The sequence below is a fragment of the Dermochelys coriacea genome, chromosome 6 (assembly GCF_009764565.3).
Source record: "Dermochelys coriacea isolate rDerCor1 chromosome 6, rDerCor1.pri.v4, whole genome shotgun sequence".
NCBI classification, from domain to species: domain Eukaryota; kingdom Metazoa; phylum Chordata; order Testudines; family Dermochelyidae; genus Dermochelys; species Dermochelys coriacea.
In genome coordinates, this window is record NC_050073.1 from 113,799,878 (window position 1) to 113,822,280 (window position 22,403).

Genomic DNA, 22,403 nt, shown 5'->3' on the forward strand with positions numbered 1-22,403 from the left:
ATCGTTGTACACAACTAGGCCTCTGTTCTGGAGCGTGATGTGTGCAGGTGGACCTGTGTGCCCGTCTGGAGCCCTGATGCCACTGATGGGGCTCAGACAGGCAAAGGAGCCTGGTCGCACATATCACTCTGCAGGATTGGACAGGAATGCTTTCCTCTGCAAAAAAACACTGGGAATTTTAAAAATTAGAATGAACTCAAGTAGTTACCCTCCTGCGTACAAACCTGCCATGGGAATTCCCATACACAGTCCCAGAGAAAACAAAACAAACACGACGTTACGAGATAGACAGCAGTAGTTTATTTAAAATGTTACCTTGGCACAGGAGTCTGTAAGCGGAGCTGGTTGTACTGGATGTTCCATTTCCCAGGTTGGCGTTGCTCTAAAAATCGTTGTGCGCTCTCTACTGTGCTCTAAACAGGCATAAAAAGGCTCAGTTTACAGCCATAAACGTTGCAACACGTTGGTTAATAAACACAGATCCAGAAAGGACTGCCCAGCCGCCTCCCTTCTATCTGAGACAGTGACCCATGCAAACCTCGGATTAAAGAATTTATTTAAATTTCTCAAGGAGACTTTTAAAATGCTTACGCTGGACTTGCTTCCTCACCCGCCGTCCCCTCTCCCCTCCCTAAAAGGCCGGCGGGGCCGCAGTAGCTTTAGGCAAACAAGGCAGCTACCTAGAGTGGCGGGGCCAAACCTGAGCAGCACTGCGACCCTGTGCGCCCAGTTGCAATGTCACTCACTCAAATTTGACCCAGCTGCACACCCTTGTCTTGGCAAAGGGGCGGCCAGGCCATATTTAAGTGTCATTGAGACCTGACACTTGCCCCTTATCATAACCACCAAACCATCAGAAGGCTTGCTGCATCCCCTAGAAAGTCCTGCGCCCGTCTCCCCCCTGCAGTTGAGAATCTCTGTTCTAGGCAGTAGGAAGGGGCAGCCCCATGAAGTTTTGCCTAGGGTGGCTGATTGTTTAGAGCAACCTCTGAAGGCAAGTGCTGTACTACTGCTCTCTTTCTAGGGCCACCTCATGGCTTGTTTTAAAATTACAGCTAGCGCTCCCTAAAAGCCCCACCAGCGAAGCTGTTCATCCCACTTTCCAGGCACTCTGGGTTCCTGTGCAGGGCTGGCCCTAGACTAAGTGGCACCCCAGGCAAGGAGCATCTTCAGCACCCACCCTCCATTTGTTAAACTTTTGAACGCCTTATTTTATTGCATTTGTAGCCCATTTCACAACTTTGATGCATGATGTGCATGCATGATTTATCCCTGTCGTATGAGATGATAAATTCATACACTAGGATCTGTACATCTGTATTTATTCATGCCATGCATAAGCAAATAAAAATGTGTTTCCTCTAAGCTTATAGAAACTTTTTAATTTTAAGAATAACTGAAATGTATTAACATCAAGAAATTGAACTGGGCACCAAGATCGGTAGACCAATATTAAATGGGGTTACAGTAGGTGACAGCCTTAGAACGTTAACCCTAGTCTTTTAGTTCAAAAGGTCACTTCTCGCCTTTGCCCTCGTGAACTGAAGCATAGCTTCTCATTAAATATGTCCTTGATTAGTAGCTACTTACACTCTTCAAGTCTTAACACACAAGTACACTTTCACAATTACACAGTAAAACAAGGTCCACAATATCGCAGCTGAGGCTCTCACTTCATTCTTATATCTCACTGACTAGTGACTCCCCACCCCCTATATATCCACAAGGGCATGGCTGACAACATTCCAGGAGGTTCAAGAAAAGTGTGGTTGAGAAAATCTGGAAGGTTCCACAAGATTCTACAAATGTCCAGAACATTCTAGGAGGTTAGTGAAAAGGGAATCCACGTACAGAATACCTGAAACAAACATTCTATTTTCTCTTTTGCTGCTAACAAAAACAGCTCCCCAAGTCCGGTGCGTCCCCAAGTCTGGCGCCCCAGGCAGTCACCCATCTCTAAATCCAGCCCTGTTCCTGGGAGTCATGAGCCATCTCCCAACAAGCTGGAGCTGCAGTCCCCCTGCACTGTTGGAACTCTCCCCCGGAGGGAGGGTGGGGGAAGACGACGGACGACTTTCCCCCATCAGGACTCTCGCAAATTAAGCCCACTGCAAACCTGGATTGCTTTGCACAGCGTCAGGAAGAGGGTATGCAAGACACCAGGCTAGTGACAATGGAAATCACTCAACTCTTGGGACAAACCCCATTAGGTAACATGATGCATGTCAGTGAAGCCAAGCAAAGAGGCAGCGAACACAACCTCAAACACACACAAATAGCGTATACACAAAGCAGCGTAGGGCATTTCTGTGGGATGTTTGACCAGTGGCACACAGCTTAACTCCGCCCTGGCACTCACCCACCCCCAGAAATGCCCACTGTTATTTACTGTGTGTTAGTTTGCTAGTCATACAAATGCACAAAGAGGACAGGTAGGACACATTCAGTCTGTAGTTCACATACCTGCATTAGCACGGCCACGGTCATTGGTCCAACACCGCCAGGGACAGGGGTAATGTATGAAGCTCTTTCCTTCGCTGCACTGTAAGCCACATCTCCTACTACCGTTTTCCCATTGGGCTTTGTACTGTCTGGGAGGGAGAGATTAAGTTATACACAGAGCATTTCACTGAAACAAAAGAGGCTGAACTCTCACTCGGACGAGGGCTCGCACACACCGAAATAGAAGTTCAGCCGCACGGCAAGCAGCAAAGAGATAAAATAATCAAGCTGGAAAATGCTACATTTCTCTTAGTTTCCCAAAGGGTAATTTTAGGGCTTGTGAAGTCAGACTGGATCAACAGCACTGTCTACCCAGAGACCAGGTAGAACACAGGCAGTCTCTACTTCCTTGAGGGTGCTGGGGCTTCCTTAAAGGGTCACGTAACATGGGAAATTTCATAGAAGGCTCCAGATCACATGGTGCTTCTGGGAAGGGAAAGGAAGGGAGGAACCATGTGCTCACAAAGTCCTGGCTTTGTGGAAGCAGGAGGGGTAGCTGAGATGTGAATCCACCAATCATTTATCCCACTACACAGTGGTCGGAAATTGTCCTGAATTGAAAGTACAGCTTTCAGTCACACTGGAAGCAGTGAGGGGTGGAGGAGGAACATGTTTTCCAGTAATAAGAAGCTACATTTCCCTTTGCTCTTCATATTTAGGTTAAATTAGATTTCCTGCATTTCAAAGCAAGCCGAGGCTCTGATCTCTTCTGCACTTAAGTGATTACATACTATGAAGTGTGGCATATGACTTAAAAATATGTGATGGAATTAGGTAGAACATTTAATCTTGCCAGCAGGCTATAAATAATGACACAGGAGCTGAAACTGAATACTAACAGCCGAGTTTATAACAGAAGTTACACGTCAATTTCAACCATTCTGAGCAAGTATCATGCCATACACTGGTTGACTTACATAGAAGAAATTCACTACTCTTTAGAGAGAGGACAGTTTCCCACATCCCCCCCTCACCAAGTTTCTTGCTTTGTTAGATACTGCAGTATCACTAGATCAGTGTCCAGTCAAATTAAACTTGAAATACAACTTAATCCCCCTCCTCCATTTAAACATCTTAAATTTCTATTTCTCTAATAAGTCTCTCTTCTCTATTTGGCAAAGGTTAATCACACACACACACACACACACACACACACACACACCCCCTTGCCCTTCCCCAGAAATAAATGGTCCAGAATCCAATATGCTTTGGGATTTTTTTTAATTCACTGTGCATTAAGTGAGGTTTGCAGGGAGGTTCAGCTGTCTGGAGACAGAACTCATTCATTTACTCAGCAGAGGAACTCCATTTTAGGTGCAGGACACCAAAATGGTGGCTTTCACTTTCTCTGCAAGAGTGGTGGATGTTAACTTCAGTGATTTAGAACGCAGAGGACATTACATGAAGAAGGATGTAAACATCTGATCTGAAAGAAGTTTACATATCTCAGTTTATCTCAAAGCAAGAAATCAGAAATGTTTAATTTTTTAATAAACCAGAAAGAAATCTCAATTAAGCAGTATTATAACCAGAGGGCCACATTTCGCCCTTCGTTGCTCTTGTACAACTCCATGCACTTCAATGTGGCTGTCCAACAGGAATGTTGGACAGAATATAATCAAAAGCTTTAACATAAATACTATGAAAAAAATATAAAACAGGAGACTGAAAAATTGAAAGGGAAGTCAAAACAAAAGCAACTAAAGTCAACACTAATTCTACAACCACTGTTAGTGACAGCTAGCAGTTCTGAAGTTTTGCTACATTTGTGTTTTAAGTGAGAAGCTTCCTTCTCCTGCTCAAAGCCTGAACCATGTCATGGCTGTTAAATCCTGTTTCTACAGCAACTGTTAGTAATCTGCAAACTTGCTGCCTGAGCTACAGAATAATTCAGCCTCCCATTCTGAAGGGCAACTTTGATTAGGAATGCAAAAGGCAAATAATGTAATTACATTTTCTTCTAAGAATGCCAAGGATGACTACAAATCATACCAGCAACAAAGCCTCAGTGCCTGAGAACAAAATCAAACAATTGATAAATTATGCATTCAAAACAAAACATCCTAATCTGTGTCTGATGCACAGACAAGGTAGAGAAGCACATTTTATTCTCTATTGTGAAGCTAAGTCTGCAAGATAATATAAATGAAGAAGAAATGGTGACTGTTTGACCAGCTTTAAAATATTTTCCATCTTGTGCTCCATGAAATGGTCAGTTAGAAGATCTTTTATCGACTGTTCTCCCCCAGTCATCATCTAACCCACCCCTCCACTATACTTCCCACCACACACACACACACACGCTGCATCTTCCTAAACATAGGAGAAATTTTCTTCACTGCTAAAATATCAGAGGACAAAAAAGTTCAATAGCTAGAGGTCAAAGAAACTAAATGGTGGCATTTTATAGATATGAGACTACAAGGCTCCTTCCCAGAGCACACAGTCAAATCTGTGCACCTGAAAGTGAACTGCTCACGTCAGGATAAAAGACTCAACATCTGGAAGGACAAGGCAATATCTTTTACTGGACCAACTTCTGTTGGTAAAAGAGACATGGTTTCAACCTACACAGAGCCCTTCTTCTGGAAGTCAGTTGTAAAGCTATTTGCTGTTGGATGTTACTGCTGTACAATTTCATAGGGCCAGACTGATTCCCCAGGGGGTTAGCTCTGCACAGGGACAAGCAATCATCTACTCAATGTTACCTTGAATTTCTCCCTAGCAGGCCAGGGCAGGGCGTTGATTTGTCTTCTCCTTTGCTGAAGCAACCTGGAGTTCCGATCCCTAAACTCATGGATTCCAAATAGTCTACTGAGGTTCAAGGACACCCAACACAGGGGATCTCTGATACACCTCCATCTTCCAGCTCTCCCATCCCACACAAACAGAGGCTCCCCAGGACCTAGAACTACCCCTTAAATGGCGGGTTCCAAACTGTGGAAAGGAAGCAGTGCAAGCAAGAGTCCCCTGTGGGATTTTTTGGAAAGAGGGCAAAGTCTATGCTGATTCTGTGGCCCACCCCCAGTACTGCTCTTCTTTCCCCTCCCCACAGCACAGAGGATTTCTGCAGGGCTGGAACAATGCAGATGAGGTGACTCCCTCATCTCCATCCCTTGCGCCAGAATTTGCTGCATCTCAGCCCTCTCCACCTAGGGAGACCAGTTATAATACAGTGCTGAAGCTAAACAGCTTCCTCTCAGTCCCAGAGCCACAATTCACATTCTGTGCAGGTATCTAGCCGGGAACACTTACCTCCACTAGTAGCCAGTTTGTGCTACTTTCTACCTAGCATTCAAAGCACAGGACTTCTGTTAATCTCAGACAATGGGCCAGCAGCAGCATATCCTGGGAAGAGCTTTTCTTGGAGAAGCTGACAAAGAAGCCACTATTTCCCCTCTAGCATCATGATCCCACACTTCCTGCCCTGGTTTCCCAAGGGTTCCACAGCATTTCCCTGGGGTTCTTTTAAAGCCTGTGATGAGGAAGGAAGAAGCAGGTGGAAGCTTTGCAAAAAACTCTGTAGCTTCCACCTGCTTCTCCCCTCCTCATCACAGGCTTTAAAAGAACCCCAGGGAAATGCTGTGGAACCCTTGGGAAACCAGGGCCAGGAAGTGTTCAATACAGAATATTTTCACAGGATACATTTTAAAGCGCTTGTCTGCTAATCCTCATATCTCCCCAAATGCACCAGACTACAGAACTGCCAAAGGTGATTCTATGCTGGGTTCAAACCTTTCTAAAGTCAGAGAGACTAAAGCGATCAAGGAAATCAGGACCAACTTCTCAGACGGGCAGTCCAAGCAAGCTCTTGAACAATGGCAAGACAGTGGTATACCAGGAACACAATGTTATTTTTATTTGCAACATGCTAACTGAGAGCCTGCAATCTGCTTTGTTTTACGCAAATCAAATATGGTTCCTGACAGATTGCCAACATTTGGGTGGCTCGGCACAGATTTATCAAACAACTACAAACAGCCAGGGCAGTTCTATGTTAAGCAGAGGACTTAATGCTTTTAACCACAACAACTCAGATGTCATCTGCAAGAGGCAAGACAGCTGAGCTGTAGGCAAGAAATGTCTTTACCTTCCATTAGATAATTACATTGCAACAAAATGACTGATCAATTATAAAGCTACCTTCTTAAAAGCCCTGTGGGCGTAGGCATGATGACAGATTGACTGTGACTAATTTCCCATATCATGTAATACCTGTAACTTGGATTAAAAATGAAGGGAAAAAACCAGAATGAGCCAGACCATCCGTTTCTTCTTTACAAGTGACAAAAAGTAGTTAAATTAACCCCTAGACAAAAATCCATAGTCAGTTGATTTTCTGTTAGACCCTCCAGTGGTTTGCAAATTATATTATGCTTCAAGACAATAGTCCTTTCTCCAGCAAGATACAGCAACGGTGTAATACCCCCCACCCACACACACATGCTTACCTGGTATATGGTTGATTCCACAGTCTATTACTACAGCACCGGGTTTAATCCATTCCCCTTTTACCATTTCAGGTTTACCAACCGCAACCACCAGGATATCAGCTTTACTAACCTATCAAAATAATTCTGTGTCACTACAGCAGATACAAAGTAGGTCATTTTTGGTTTACTTTTAGTCATTTGTGTTTTCAAAAAAAATAGTGTCCCCAAAACGAAACAAAAATCCTCCTGGAAGCCCAGGGATGGGTGGGAAGGAAATATGTCTATGGCTACTGTGAAGACCTCGTGACTGAATTCAGAGGCATGGAGTTAAATCAGGAGAACCTGAAGGTCACCTTTCCACCTCATGCTGACTTTATTTGATCTTTATAACCATTCATCTTTGTTAATGCAGGTCAGTGTTCTATCTATTATTATTGTTGGTATTACAATAGCACACAGAAGCTCCAACCAGGAGGCGGACTCCACTGGGGCAGGCACATACACTGTACACATACATAGTGAGAGAGAATCTCTGCCCTGAAGAGCTTATAACCTAAGGAGACAAAGGGGGCAGAACAGAGAAGCTAAGTGACATGCTCAAGGTCACACAGCAGGCCAGTGGCAGAGATGGGAGTAGAATCCATGTGTCCCAATTCCCAGGCAAGGACCCTATGTACCAGCCCATGCTTAATACTATTGTACATTCTTTTCTTCTCCTCAAGTCTACCATTTCCTACAGCAGAGCTATTCTTTTCAAAGTAGGCTGGTTGGAGATAGAGCCAGCACATCTCAGAAAGCCATCAGCCATAGCTCCTGCACAGGCCTCTAAACCACTCAGTGTTAGCAACCCAGTCTTCCAGCTCAAAATCATTATTAATTATGGATTTATTCTTTTAACATTCATGAGGTTGTAACACAAAATGCACTGTAATTTGGCATGACCGCTCACTTAGACCATATTGATAAGTCTGGCAGATCTGGTCAAAGCTCTATAGTTAAAGATGCAAACAGAAATCTATTATGTGGGGTCATTTCAATACTTACTTCACCCCACCTAGTTTTTCATTGGAAGTAGTTATCTTTTTGATTTTTCTTTATATTGAAAGGGAGAAGATTTATATTTGAGATTTTATTAATACTTTGCACTTAAACCATTAATAAGCCTAACAACAACCTTGTGAAGTTGGGTCAGTTTTGTTACTCCCACTTTAAACACCATAGGAATACCAGAGTTCTGTTTTATAGTACCATAGAGCACTGCAGCTTTTCTGATCTGTTACATTCATACACATCCAGTCTTTTGCCTGACTGCTGAAGCATGCCAATTGTCTGGAAAAATCCAAGTAGGTGTCAATACAGCCACCAAACCATTGCTGTGATTTACTCTTGCTGTTGAGCAGGAAAATGTGACCAGTCTCACGAGCAATTTTAAAGACCTCTGTGAAAAGCTTTGTTGGGAATTAATCTTAATAGGGGCTTCTAAAGTACAGGCTTTTTTAATTTTATTTTTTGAAAATTCATTTGTGGAAAGAGACAGGTATGTGTATATATTGTACAGGGTTTAAACGAACACCTTATCCTTACCTCCTCAGCCAGTGCCGCAGTCTTTGTGTGGCAAGTGGTTACAGTTGCATGGCTCCACAGTAGAAGGTCATGCATTGGAGCACCAACTATCTTACTGCGTCCAATCACCACTGCTTTTTTACCTGCAATTTGGATGCCTGAAACATAATAAGATTCAATTTTAGGTTAGCAGGCCAAACAACCTGGGCACATCCCAGCTGCCAATTAATTGAACTTTATTCCAGAGCCATTAGTCAGCATGGATCCAGCTGTGGCTCTTAGGAAAGTCAAAATTAGTCATCCTTGGCTAGAAAACACAGCTGTCTATGTGACGGGGCTTTGAAGGTCAAGAAGTGGAAGGCGGAGAGCTTTAAGAAGGCACAGGGACAGGGGTTGGCACCTCAAGGAAAATTAGTGCTTTTAGAAAAGGCTATAATATACTGCACACTAAGTGTAATTGTACAGCTCATCAAGGGACTGACACAATGTACTCATCAATAACGAGGACAGGACTAAGAACCACCATCAGTCCTACAAATCTACTTTGTTTACTTGCCTGTCTGCTTGATAAGCTCCATGCATCCTTTGGGTGTACAGGGGATGAAGCAGTCTTCAAGGTCACCTCTGGAAAGTTTCCCAGCATTGATGCTAGTTAACCTAAAGTATATGAAGGGAGGGGACAATGGTATGCATGTGCCAGGAATAGAATCTTAAAGTTACACTAACTGTTATTCCATAACACCAACATTTACATATTTTGAAGTTATTTGTTAAATTTAGAATCACTGTTTTAAGTAGATAGGTTTAAAAGAAAGAGAGCAAGTTGTATGAAAAAACAATTACCCTCCAACAGCAAAAATCAGCTTACCCATCTACATCTTTTTCAGGGGCAACAGCATTGGTCACTTTCTCTGTACTGATGGGTTTATCTGTCTCTAGAGGCAATTGTACTATAAATCCATGAACTGCAGGGTCTTCATTCAAAACAGTGATGCACCTCAGCACCTATGCATTTCAAATGGGGACAGGATAAAAACATTAAGAATGATACATTTAAACAAGTCTGGTGCAAGTACTTGAACGTTGCATTTTCTAGCTGGACAGAATTTGGGAACAATACACACAATGTTTAGTTCTCCCATATAAAAATATAAATTACTAGTGGATTGTCTTTTCAGAAACATCTAGATTAAATTCTTTAAAAATTTTCAGCGTTTGTTGATCTCTCTTCTTTTTGCATGAGTCCTCAAAGGCAAGTGTTTCTTTAAATAAAAAGATAGGTCAAAGAAACACACACACGTTTTATCTTTTTAATACCAAACCAAAATTAAGGGCTTCTTAACGAGACTGACCAAGTCACTTACCTCAGCTTCTGTTGCAGTGTTTGGCAGCTTAATGTGATTGGCATTGATCCCAATCTGCAAAAGAGAACTCAGAAGTGATCTGGTTTTCTACTTGACGTAGAGGCAATATGTAAAAACAGCGTGGCAATTCTCTCATTTCAGCCCAGGCTTGCAACAGAATCTATCATGCTTTCTAGTCTAACTGAGGGACAGGCAATAAAGTCCTGTTACTCAGAAGTACATAAACCAAAGAGAAGATCAAGATTAGTATCCCACTGAGTTAATTTTTCTGTCATTGTTTTTATTACCCCATACTGTAACATAGGTTACAAAAGAAAGAAAATCCCTAGTTATGGGATGGCAATTCAGCTTGATAGCAGCTGCTGTACTAGGACTGACAAAAAATGACACTGCTCTGGAAGGCTAACAAACAGCAACAAGATATCAACCAACATCTTAGACAATGGGCCAATTTCCCCTTCCGCAAGGCAGGGTGTACTGTAGCATACAGTGGCTGCAGGGCAATGAGCTGAAATGAAGCAACTGCAGGGGTATGCCTTAATGAGGTATAATGGGCAGGGGTCTAGGGGCTGGCTAGGCCAGAGGACAGAACAGTGCAGTGGGCACACGAAACTAAGAGCTTGTCTACACTATAAACATTTGCACCAACTAACTACACCGATGTTGCCAGAGTAATCCACACCAGTGCAAGCCCCAGTTTATATCAGTGCAGCTTGTCTACATTAGGGGTTTGCATAGGGATAGCCATATTGAAGGCTTTAAAGGCATGTTTTTACTACCTCATGTGCGTGGGGTGGGGTGTATAATATTTACGAAGAAAATCAACATTATGATCTAGGCATTACCTCAGCAGCAGCCTTCAGCTTCATGCTAATGTAGATATTTGAATCATCTCGATCCCCAACCTAGAGGGTGAAAGGAAAGAGACAAGTCACAATGGAAAGCAGAGATACAGACAGGCAGAAATATATATCTGAATTTGAATGACTGTTCCTTTATTCAACTGTAGTTATATTACAGGGACAGCTTGACTCAAGAGTCTTCCTATAGCAAAGGGATACAGCCAGACAGAGCTAATGGGAAATGTCCTTTTAAGTGAAAGATACGTTAACAGTTTGGCTAATTTTCTAAATAGCAGCCATTTATGCCTTTTGAAAACCTTTAATATGGTACATTCCAAAGCAGAGAAAACTGCCCAGTCTCTTTCCTGAAAAAGTTAAATCTAAAATGTATTAACGTGACTTGCAAAACACAGAAAGTTTTATACCCAACAGCACTGCCAGGATCTTTCAGCCTTATTGATCACTGATCAGAAGACAGCAACTTCCCATAGTGCAGAACACGCTATGCAGAGTTACTGGCTATGAAGCATGGTTTAAGAATGAGTGTGTGTTTTTGGACACACCAATTATCAGAGGCTATATCTGATGTGAACCACTTCTGTGCATGCAGTGAAATCAACAACATTTCCACACTAAAATAGTCACCAGATGTTTGCTTCCTCTGATTGAGGGCAGGGGTCTTGAGGTGGTGAGGAGACAAGGAGTCAGTCTTGACCTCATTGTCTGGCAGCATACAATACTGATATGTGCTCATGTCAAATTTCCACCCGAGTCAGAGCATGCAGGGAGGAAACCCCACCACCAAAAAACATCAAGATCTAAGCTCAGATACTCGGCTTCTATATCAGTTCAAAGTAGGAGTTCAGGTTACATATACACAATTAAACCTCTGGCCTTCACCTCATTCATGATGCCCCTCTCGACATGGCAAACCTTGTTGCTGCACATATTTAAGCAGCATCTCCCTTGCCTGGATACTTGTATGTAAACACACTAATATATTTGCATGTCCTTTAGTGTTGGACCAACAGGTCAAAATCCTGGGGGCTTCAGAAAGATATCCATACTGGGAGAGATTCACCGCTAGCCGAGCGAATGTGCATCAATTCTGAACTGAGCTCATTTCATTTATGAAACACCCAGTTACTTGATTAAGGCCATCACGCAAGTTGGGCCTATTTGATATACACAAAGTCTAATTATGTGTGTATATTAGGCTGTCAATTAATCACAGTTAACTCAAGTAATTAATGCAAAACAAATAGATAAAATAGATTAAAAATACTCATGATTAAACCAGTTTTAATCACACCATTAAACAATAATAGAATACCAATTTAAATGAGTTATAAATATTTTTGGATGTTTTTCTACATTTTCAAATATATTGATTTCAATTACAACTCGGAATACAAAAAGTGTACAGCACTCACTTTATATTATTTTTTAGTAGAAATATTTGCACTGTAAAAAAGACAGCCAAATAAATAGTATTTTTAATTCACCTCATACAAGTACTGTAGTGCAGTGGTTCTGAACCTTTCCAGACTACTGTACTCATTTCAGGAATCTGATGTCTTGCGTACCTCTAAGTTTAACGTCAATTAAAAACGACTTGCTTACAAAATCAGACATAAAAATACAACAATGACAATACAATATTACTGAAAAATTGCTTACTTTCTCATTTCTACCACTAATTATAAAATAAATCAACTGGAGTATAAATATTATACTTGCATTTCAGTGTACAGTATATAGAGCAGTAAACACAAATCATTAGCTGTATGACATCTTAGTTTGTATTGACTTTGCTAGTGCTTTTTATGTCGCCTGTTGTAAGACTAGGGAAATATTTAAATGAGCTGATGTAATCCCTGGAAGACCTCTGTGTACCCCCAGGAGTACATGTACCCCTGGTTGAGAACCACTGCTGTAGTGCAATCTCTTTACTGTGAAAATGCAACTTAAAAATGTAGAATTTTTTTCTACATAACTGCACTCAAAACCAGAACAATGTAAAACTTTATAGCCTACAAGTGCACTCAGTCCTGCTTCTTGTTCACTCAATCGCTAAGACAAAGAAGTTTGTTTACATTTAGGGGAGATAAACATCACCCGAAAGTGAGAAAAGGTATTTGCATGGCATTGTTGTAGCTGGCGTTGCAAGGTATTTATGTGCCAGATATGCTAAACATTTGTATGCTCATTCATGCTTTGACTTTTTTAAAAAAATCTTTTTTACAATGCAAATATTTGTAATAAAAAATATAAAAGTAAACACTGAACACTTTGTATTGTAATTGAAATCAATATATTTGAAAAAGTAGAAAACATCCAAAAATATGTATAATACATTTAAATTGGCTTTCTATTATAAATAGTGTGATTAAAACTGCAATTAATCAACTTATTTTTAATCTTGTGATTGTGATTTTTTAAAATCATTTGACAGACCTAGTGCATACATATATATGGGTGCGTTTTTATGGATATTCAAAGGCATATATGGCAACAAGGTGCCCCAAGCTAACGGGCATTGGGCATCTTATACTACTCGTCTCTTAAAATCTCCACTGACATAGTTTTCCAGCACCACGATGCTGTAAATAACCAAAGCCAAGCACAAAATGTAAGAGAAAGTGACGTGGGACACAAGCTTGTAATTCTTGGTATCAGGTGATTACGGTGTTGCCAGGCTTCAGAAAGAGGATGCATACTCCAGCCTAATTTGTCAAAGAAAGACACTGTGTAGCAAGAACAACATCAGGGAGAGCTGGCAAGACTCCAGCAGACAACAGGGCAAACTCCAGAAATGCTGCTCCCTAATGACTAGATTACAGATGGCTAACTCTGCTCCCCTCATAAAGCTGTAACAAGCAATTACTACTACTTGTATTATTGAAGCACCCAAAACCTGGCAGCCCCACACAAAGACAGTGTCCCTGCTTGGAAGAGCCTGATGTCTAAAGAAAGGTGGGGGGCATGGAAACAAGGAAAATGGCCAAGGTGATGAGTGGCACTTTTCTTGATTTTTATCAAACTATATCCCCAACTCCCACAGCTGGCTAATTTCTTGTAGAGAAGCTACAGCAACGATGGATCTTAAGGGTATTATTGGGGGAGCAGTTTTGCAGACCAGCTCAGGAAGGCCATGTCCACGTAGGGGCAAAAGGGAAGAAAATGTGGAGATGGCAGTGGGAGACGAGAAGAAATATAAAACATCTGTTTTTAGTGTGGGAAAGAAAATGTTCAAACTCTGCTTTCTGTGTACAGCTTGAAATTTTGTTCATGAACAAAATGACCATGTATAGTACCCAATGTAACCTAATGAAATGGAGATAAATACATGAGAATCTACACAGATCAGGAAGAGTTTCCCTGCCCACCTGCAATTAATTCCCCTGCACTGTTAAATCAAACAGCCGCAAGACAGATGGCTCAGGAAATTATTAATGGATATGGGGTTTTGCAGCTGTAAAATGCTGTTTGCTAGCCTATGTGAAACAGGCTGGTGGCACAAGTCTAGTAAATGGGCAAACCTACCATAGAAACCACCATCACATCTGGCATCCTTGTAAGTCTCAGCAAGGCCAAGGAGTGAATGGGCTATGAGGACTGAATTTCTCTGAGACAATGGAGAGTTGAGGTACATCAGAGGGGAATTCTGCACTAACAGACGTGTGGCAATTCTCCATAAAGGGCCATATTTTCAGGATTTAATGTACCCACTCTACACACACCCACATCATATATCATTTGAAAGATTACTTTATATACATTTAGATGAGATACGATGTGGAGCTGTCAAATGGTGCCCTAAACCTGTAGAAAAAGTGAAACAATGCTCCCCAAAATAAAGTATCATTTTTTGCAGTTTCAAACACACTGCAATATTACAACTACAGATTTTTACGTTTACATTAATTTCAACACCTTAACATGGTGTTTATTGATCAAAGCTATCAAATGACAATGTATTAAAAGACTTTTATTGGCATTGCACAGGCAAGGTTTCCCCCCCCCCCCCCAGAAATGATGACGCTATTTAGCATGTGGCAAAAATGGCAAATATCAACATTTTGCAATATATTAAGATGACATGTTTTCACATCGCATAATCTTAGCTGTCCAAGCATCTCACTAGGGATAACAGTTTTCTATATTTTCAACTGAAATTTGCTGACCAGTCTCACACTGAAGGCTGTGCACCAACAGCAGTAGATTGCATGCCCACCGTTTGTACTGCATAGTGGGTAGATAGAAAGGTATGTAAATTCCTGGTTATGCTTCTCCATTTGTAAGCTTTTGTATGTACAACAAAGCAGCTAATCTGCCTGGTAAAAGGTTTTAATTTGTGATTGCCCAAGCATAAAGTACTAGCGTTTGAAATAGTATAGAAACTAGTTTTTTTAATTAGTGTCACTTATCCACAGATCAGTATTAGTGTTAGAAATCACAATACACAGCTTCATATTGGGCTTCCATTAATAAAGTGCTCACTAAACAAAAATGGCATTTTTGATACTAACATATAGATCTAATTTGTATCTAAGTTAGCACAAGTCTTATACTTGTACAAAATGAAAAATGGTGGTAAGTAATGCTAACAATATACTTGGGGATTTTACCTCTACAAAGAAGTTAGAGCATATGAAGACATGGAGGATACAAGCCCCTTAAGGCTCACATTAAAAAGAAAGACTCTTCACACAAAAAAAGGTGAAAAATGTGTGATTTGTCAATAAATTCAAAAGAATGCAAAACTGTCAAAAGCCACCAGAACTGGACAGAAGTCTGTGATGCTGGTAGCAGAAGGCATAGGGGGGGATGAACTGTACTGATGGCTACTGGATGAGTTTTCTAGTTTAGATGATGTGGCATCAGCACCCTAATATAGGAGTTACTTTCAGAAATACACAATATGAATTTGGCACATGTCACAGTTGTGCTGAACCCAAGAAAACAAAACAGATTCTGAAGCTGATCAGAGAGCATCATGGTCACCTGCTTCTATAGCCACCAGAGCAAGCATGTCCTCCAACTATCGGTCCTGTTGTAGAGTTTCCTTGAGAGAAAACACACAAAAATACAAGACGACACTTCTTAAAATAGAAACATTTGAGTAAGCAACCAATGTAAGAGATGCAGCACTTCAACAAGGAGATGATGACATGTTGCGCAGGACATCTGTGGAAGGCTTGACTGGTAAGGATGCAGTTTACCCTCAACATGCCTTTCTTCCTACTGGAGTAAAACAAATCTTAAAGCAAAACCATCTAGTTACACTCCAACAATACAGTCATCTTATGACACTAAATTTTATCAGCTGATTGAAGATACAGATAATTATCCTGTGTACAACAAAGAGGCTGGATATGAGTTAGCAGTGTGCCCTTGTTGCCAAGAAGGCAAACGGCTTTTTGGGCTGTATAAGTAGGAGCACTGCCAGCAGATCGAGGGATGTGATCGTTCCCCTCTATTCGGCATTGGTGAGGCCTCATCTGGAATAGTGTGTCTAGTTTTGGGCCCCACACTACAAGAAGAATGTGGAAAAATTATAAAGCGTCCAGCGGAGGGCAACAAAAATTATTAGAGGGCTGGAGCACATGACTGATGAGGAGAGGCTGAGGGAACGGGGATTATTTAGTCTGCACAAGAGAAGAATGAGGGGGATTTGATAGCTGCTTTCAAACTACCTGAAAGGGGGTTCCAAAGAGGATAGATCTACTGTTTTCAGTGGTACCAGATGACAGAACAAGGAGTAATGGTCTCAAGTTGCAGTAGGGAAGGGTTGGATATTAGGAAAAACTTTTTACTAGGAGGGTGGTGAAGCACTGGAATGGGTTACTTAGGGAAGTGGTGGAATCTCCTTCCTTAGAGATTTTTAAGGTCAGCCTTGACAAAGCCCTGGCTGGGATGATTTAGTTGGGGATTGGTCCTGCTTTGAGCAGGAGGTTGAACGAGATGACATCCTGAGGTCCCTTCCAACCCTGATATTCTATGATTCTAATAGACAGATAAATGAGGGTGGACAAGGACAGAGACCACTTCTGTAAGCATTCATTTCAAATCCCATAAATTCTCTCCACCCACAGCGTTCATCCCTGTGACATGACAGCTGCTCTTTACACCTACTCAATTTGAGATTGAAAAATGCTTCTGACCAGACAACTTCAATTTTTCACAACAGCAATAGAAGACACTGCATTCTGCCAAATGTATAGGCCTGCACTTTTACTCATGCTAATATTCCCATTTGGGCTTGCAGGATGGCTTTTATGTTTAGATGGGTGCCATGGAAAAGCCAGACTACAGCTTGCAGAGTTTTGTTACATTCACAGTAACTAAACTTTTTCATGTTAGATTCTCTTTCACACTCCCTAGCAGCAAGAACTGAGTCAATCACTATAATACTCGTCACATCATTAAGTTGATTTCTGATGCAACAACCTATGTTTGTGGGAATTACAAGAGCTGGTGTACCTTGGGGTCATATAAGGTAAAAAGACGTGAAACAGAGACTACTAGCGAGGTTTGCTGTTAGTAGATAATACAGGATTTGTGTAGCAGTCTATACTTGTGAAGTGTTTTCACATTAAAAGAAGAATAATGAAAACAAGTCAAACCAGACTGAAGGGAAGGTCAGGGGGATTCGGGGGAAGGGGGGGGAATGATTTTCCTGGACCCCAGTAACAGACACACAGATAATCACATCACTACATTGTGTTTAGTAGGAATTTTTGTTTTAAAGCATTATTTTGCTGAGTCGTTTCAGATGAAGACAATCAGTTTTCCATGGTCTTACAATTAGCAATACAGAGCAGAAGGGCTTTTTCATTTTTTTTTGTTTTTAAAGAAGGCAACAATACCTGCAAAATTGCAAGCCCTGGTCTGAATCCAGGGACTCTCTCCTTCATCTGAGCAACTTGAGTCTTCAGTCTCTCTCTTATTTGCCTGGTATGGGAGGGAAAAAACAGAAATTAACCAAGAAATTGGGCTTTTGAAAATCCCACCCTATACTTCTAAGTTCTCATCCTCACAGCAGTTGCATGGTACTCAAGAGACATAAGAAAAATAAAAAGGTTTAAAGCATGGAATTGAAATTCCAGACAGTCAACAGGGTGTTTTGATTCCCAACCCCAAAATGTACGACCACCCCTGTCTGCAGCCCGCTCCATTCAGTACCTTACCAACTAGTTTCATAGGAGAGAATGATCAGAATAGTCTAAAGCAAGTCAAAATATAAGGTGGTGTCTAATGCCCAGACCTCAAAGGTATTCAGGTAACTAACTTTGACAGAAATCAATGGGAATTAGGTGAGCATCTGGTTTAAGTGAACAGCTACTGGTAATATGATGAGTTCCCCAGTTACTCATGACTGCCAAGGCAGTTATTCAGCGACCAAGACCAACCATAAACTTCATGGCCTAGGAGTTAAATCTTTTGCCCAGCATCTGGATGAAGGACTAAAGGTTTCAGTTTACAGGTGGTATACTCAGGATTTTGCTAGGCCTGCCTACAACCTACTTCTCACCAAGTATACTTTTATGATCAATCCACAGTTTTCCCATGAGGGAGGTCTGTGTGAGCACCAAACATCTGATGGGTGAAACACACAGAAAACTCCATTATATATGTATCTACAGCCATGGATACGATAAGAGACAGAAGAATGCTGCTGCAGTTCCCAAACTAGCACCAGCATTTCCCTAGCTGATAGAGATCTTGTGACAGTCAGTTTATGTCTGCAAAGTGCTCAGATACCATGGTGATGGGTGTTACAGGCAAAACACTAAATAAAATAATCAGGGACAAGGTCACCATTAACAGGAACCCTGCTAAGTCTTAGACACGTGATCATGCAGGGCCAGAGCCTGAGCCACTGCTCCAGCTCCAATGCCCCACTCCCATGGCAGAAATGGAAAGGAGTTCCCCCAATATGGCAGCATGGGATTCCTGCTGCAGAAGCGAATTCCAGGGTGATGTAAAGCCAGTGGAGCCAGCACTATGCCACCCGCTTAGCCCCAACCCCAGGGAGGCCAGAGGCAAGAAAGGACATTATCAGAGCACACTGCACTCCTGCAACTTGGGCTGGTTGGAACCACCCTTGAGGAAGCTCTAACTTGCACCAGAGGGGAACAAACAGCCTGATGCTGCCTCTGAGATCAAGCAGAGTGTGGAAAAGTTTTAGAAGCACAGGTGCACTCAAGGGTCTGGCTGAATTTAAGAACATAAAAATGGCCATACTGGGTCAGTCCAAAGCTCCATCTAGCCCAGTATCCTATCTTCCGACAGTGGCCAATGCCAGGTTTCCCAGAAGGAATGAACAGAGCAGATAATCATCAAGTGATCCATCCCATCGCCCATTCCCAGCTTCTGACAAACAGAGGCTAGGGACACCATCCCTGGTCCTCCTGGCTAATAGCCATTGATGGATCCATCCTCCATGAATTTATCTAGTTCTTTTTTGACCCATTATAGTCCCTTGGCCTTCACAACATCCTCTGGCAAGTCCACAAGTTGACTGTGCATTGTGTGAAAAAATAACAAAAACTTCCTTTTGTTTGTTTTAAACCTGCTGCCTATTAATTTCATTTAGTGGCCCCTAGTTCTTGTGTTCTGAGGAGTAAATAGCACTTCCTTATTTACTTTCTCCACACCAGTCATGATTTTATAGATTGCTATCATATCCCCACTTAGTCGTCTCTTTTCCAAGCTGAAAAGTCCCAGTCTTGTATGGGCTGGATGAATGCACTATAAGGTGGGTAGAAAGCTGGCTAGATTGTCGGGCTCAACGGGTAGTGATCAATGGCTCCATGTCTAGTTGGCAGCCGGTGTCAAGTGGAGTGCCCCAGGGGTCGGTCCTGGGGCCCGTTTTGTTCAATATCTTCATAAATGATCTGGAGGATGGTGTGGATTGCACTCTCAGCAAATTTGCGGATGATACTAAACTGGGAGGAGTGGTAGATACGCTGGAGGGGAGGGATAGGATACAGAAGGACCTAGACAAATTGGAAGATTGGGCCAAAAGAAATCTAATGAGGTTCAATAAGGATAAGTGCAGGGTCCTGCACTTAGGATGGAAGAATCCAATGCACCGCTACAGACTAGGGACCGAATGGCTCGGCAGCAGTTCTGCGGAAAAGGACCTAGGGGTGACAGTGGACGAGAAGCTGGATATGAGTCAGCAGTGTGCTCTTGTTGCCAAGAAGGCCAATGGCATTTTGGGATGTATAAGTAGGGGCATAGCGAGCAGATCGAGGGACGTGATCGTTCCCCTCTATTCGACACTGGTGAGGCCTCATCTGGAGTACTGTGTCCAGTTTTGGGCCCCACACTACAAGAAGGATGTGGATAAATTGGAAAGAGTACAGCGAAGGGCAACAAAAATGATTAGGGGTCTAGAGCACATGACTTATGAGGAGAGGCTGAGGGAGCTGGGATTGTTTAGTCTGCAGAAGAGAAGAATGAGGGGGGATTTGATAGCTGCTTTCAACTACCTGAAAGGGGGTTTCAAAGAGGATGGCTCTAGACTGTTCTCAATGGTAGCAGATGACAGAACGAGGAGTAATGGTCTCAAGTTGCAATGGGGGAGGTTTAGATTGGATATTAGGAAAAACTTTTTCACTAAGAGGGTGGTGAAACACTGGAATGCGTTACCTAGGGAGGTGGTAGAATCTCCTTCCTTAGAGGTTTTTAAGGTCAGGCTTGACAAAGCCCTGGCTAGGATGATTTAACTGGGACTTGGTCCTGCTTTGAGCAGGGGGTTGGACTAGATGACCTTCTGGGGTCCCTTCCAACCCTGATATTCTATGATTCTATGATTCTTATTACTCTCTCCTCATATGGAGGCTGTTCCATACCCCTAATCATTTTTGTTGCTCTTTTCTGAACCTTTTTTCCCCCAATTCCAATATATCTTTTTTGAGATGGGGAAACCACATCTGAACACAGTATTCAAGTTGTGGGAGTACCATGGATTTATATAGAGGCATCGTAATATTTTCCGTCTTATTTTCTACCCTTTTCTTAATGATTCCCACCATTCGGTTCGCTTTTTTGACGGCCGCTGCACGTTTCTGGCTGAACTCTTCAAAGTCTCCCAACAGGAGACTCTAGTAGAAGAGTTTTGTTTTCATCCCACTTTTAAAATAATTGTTGAGACCTGCGTGAAAGCCAGGACCTAAACACAGCCTCCGCTACCAACCGTGATGCTTACAAAACACTCAACAACGGTTAGGTACTGGTCTGCTGTGAAAGTTTTTCAGGCTGATCAGTATCATCCGATTTCTTTGTGCTTCATTTGTTTGAGCCCCGTTGCCCATATGTACACTGAGACTGTAGGCTCTTTGGGGCAGGCACTGTCTCTTTTTTATGCCAGGACAGTGCCTAGCACAACTGGGCCCTGGTCTCTAGGTGCTATCACAGTAATAAAAATTCTGCTGGCACAGTTACTCACTCTTGAAATTGTACTTATTTAGATGCCTGTTCACCTAATCGTGGGTGCCCTGAGATCAAGGTGCCATAAGTTGTGTCCACAGAATGAAAAGGTGATTTTGGAAAGGCTGAGCTTTAGAGTCACTCAGATCCTCGTGATGGGTGGCAATATAAAATCCCAAGAAAATCAAAACGAACATTCATCCCCACTGGACTGGGACTTTCAGGAGACATGGGTTCTATTCCTGGCTTAAGCACAGGCCTGGTTGATGACCTTGGGCAAGTCACTTCACCACTCTGTGCCTCAGTTTCCCCAGCCGGATAAAAACCTGGGCCCCCTTTGAGTGCTTTGAGACCTACTGATAAAAAAAAAATGCTATACAAGAGCTATGCTTTATTATAATCCCATCTTATCTTTATAAAGCAGCTAAATATTGCAAAATCATCTTACTGCTGCTAAATCTGAAAGTATTTTAAAGATACATGCTTGTTAAAGGAAACACCCCTGAGATTACTTTTGTTGGAAACTAAGATTGTGTACGATGCCAATGAACCCCGAAATCCTCTGAAAGTCATGAAGCTAACACAGGATGTAGTAAATTACTGCACTGGCAAACAGCTAGGGTCCTGATCCTGCAAAAACGCAAGAGCTTAATTTTGCATATCCAAGTAGTCACCCAAATTGGATTATCACATACAGTTAAGCACATGCTTAAGCATGTGCAGAACCAGGATCTAAACTGTAAAGTACACTGTACTTTAGAAGTCTTCAGTGCAGATCAGTCAACTTTGTAAAGTTAGGACCCAATCCAACTCCCACTGAAAACTTCGTTTCCCTCTACCTTCTTAACAAGGACTTCAGAATATTGTGGTATTCATTCATTCAGTACAGAATCAGGAGCCATGGCTTACCTCAACTCATACTGCAGTCATTAAAAAAAAGAAAAAGATGAGCTCAGTTTTCCTCTACAGCAAGAAAGTAACATGAGAAAACTCAATGGAGTGGGAGTTCCTACTGCTCTCTAAGCATCCCGCCCCCCTCAAAAGCAATTTGTTAGAAGGCCATCTAGTGTTTGCTAAAAAGTAACTACATTGTTTCGGTTGCAAGCAAAAGTAAAAGCCACACATACTGAAGTTTATTTAAGAAAGAAAACTATAATAAGGATCAGCTGTAAGAAATTTTTGGATGTTTAAATCTACAGACTTAATTACAAATAAATACATTTTAAAAAATATTTGGAAAAAACAGCTCTTATTGA

General features: G+C 41.9%; 1 protein-coding gene across 2 annotated transcripts in view; it reads right to left on the minus strand.

Annotated features, from left to right (window-relative positions):
• Positions 1 to 22,403, minus strand: part of MTHFD1 (methylenetetrahydrofolate dehydrogenase, cyclohydrolase and formyltetrahydrofolate synthetase 1) — a 66,807-nt gene that overhangs the window by 35,101 nt on the left and 9,303 nt on the right. For both annotated transcript variants that reach the window (XM_038405437.2, XM_038405438.2), the window contains exons 2-10: positions 17,577 to 17,661; positions 10,708 to 10,767; positions 9,863 to 9,916; positions 9,367 to 9,503; positions 9,055 to 9,155; positions 8,520 to 8,656; positions 6,954 to 7,065; positions 2,464 to 2,591; positions 316 to 413 (exon numbers count right to left, since the gene is read on the minus strand). In XM_038405437.2, the coding sequence (XP_038261365.1) occupies positions 316 to 413; positions 2,464 to 2,591; positions 6,954 to 7,065; positions 8,520 to 8,656; positions 9,055 to 9,155; positions 9,367 to 9,503; positions 9,863 to 9,916; positions 10,708 to 10,767; positions 17,577 to 17,661 (912 nt within the window). The remainder of the gene's footprint in view (positions 1 to 315; positions 414 to 2,463; positions 2,592 to 6,953; positions 7,066 to 8,519; positions 8,657 to 9,054; positions 9,156 to 9,366; positions 9,504 to 9,862; positions 9,917 to 10,707; positions 10,768 to 17,576; positions 17,662 to 22,403) is intronic.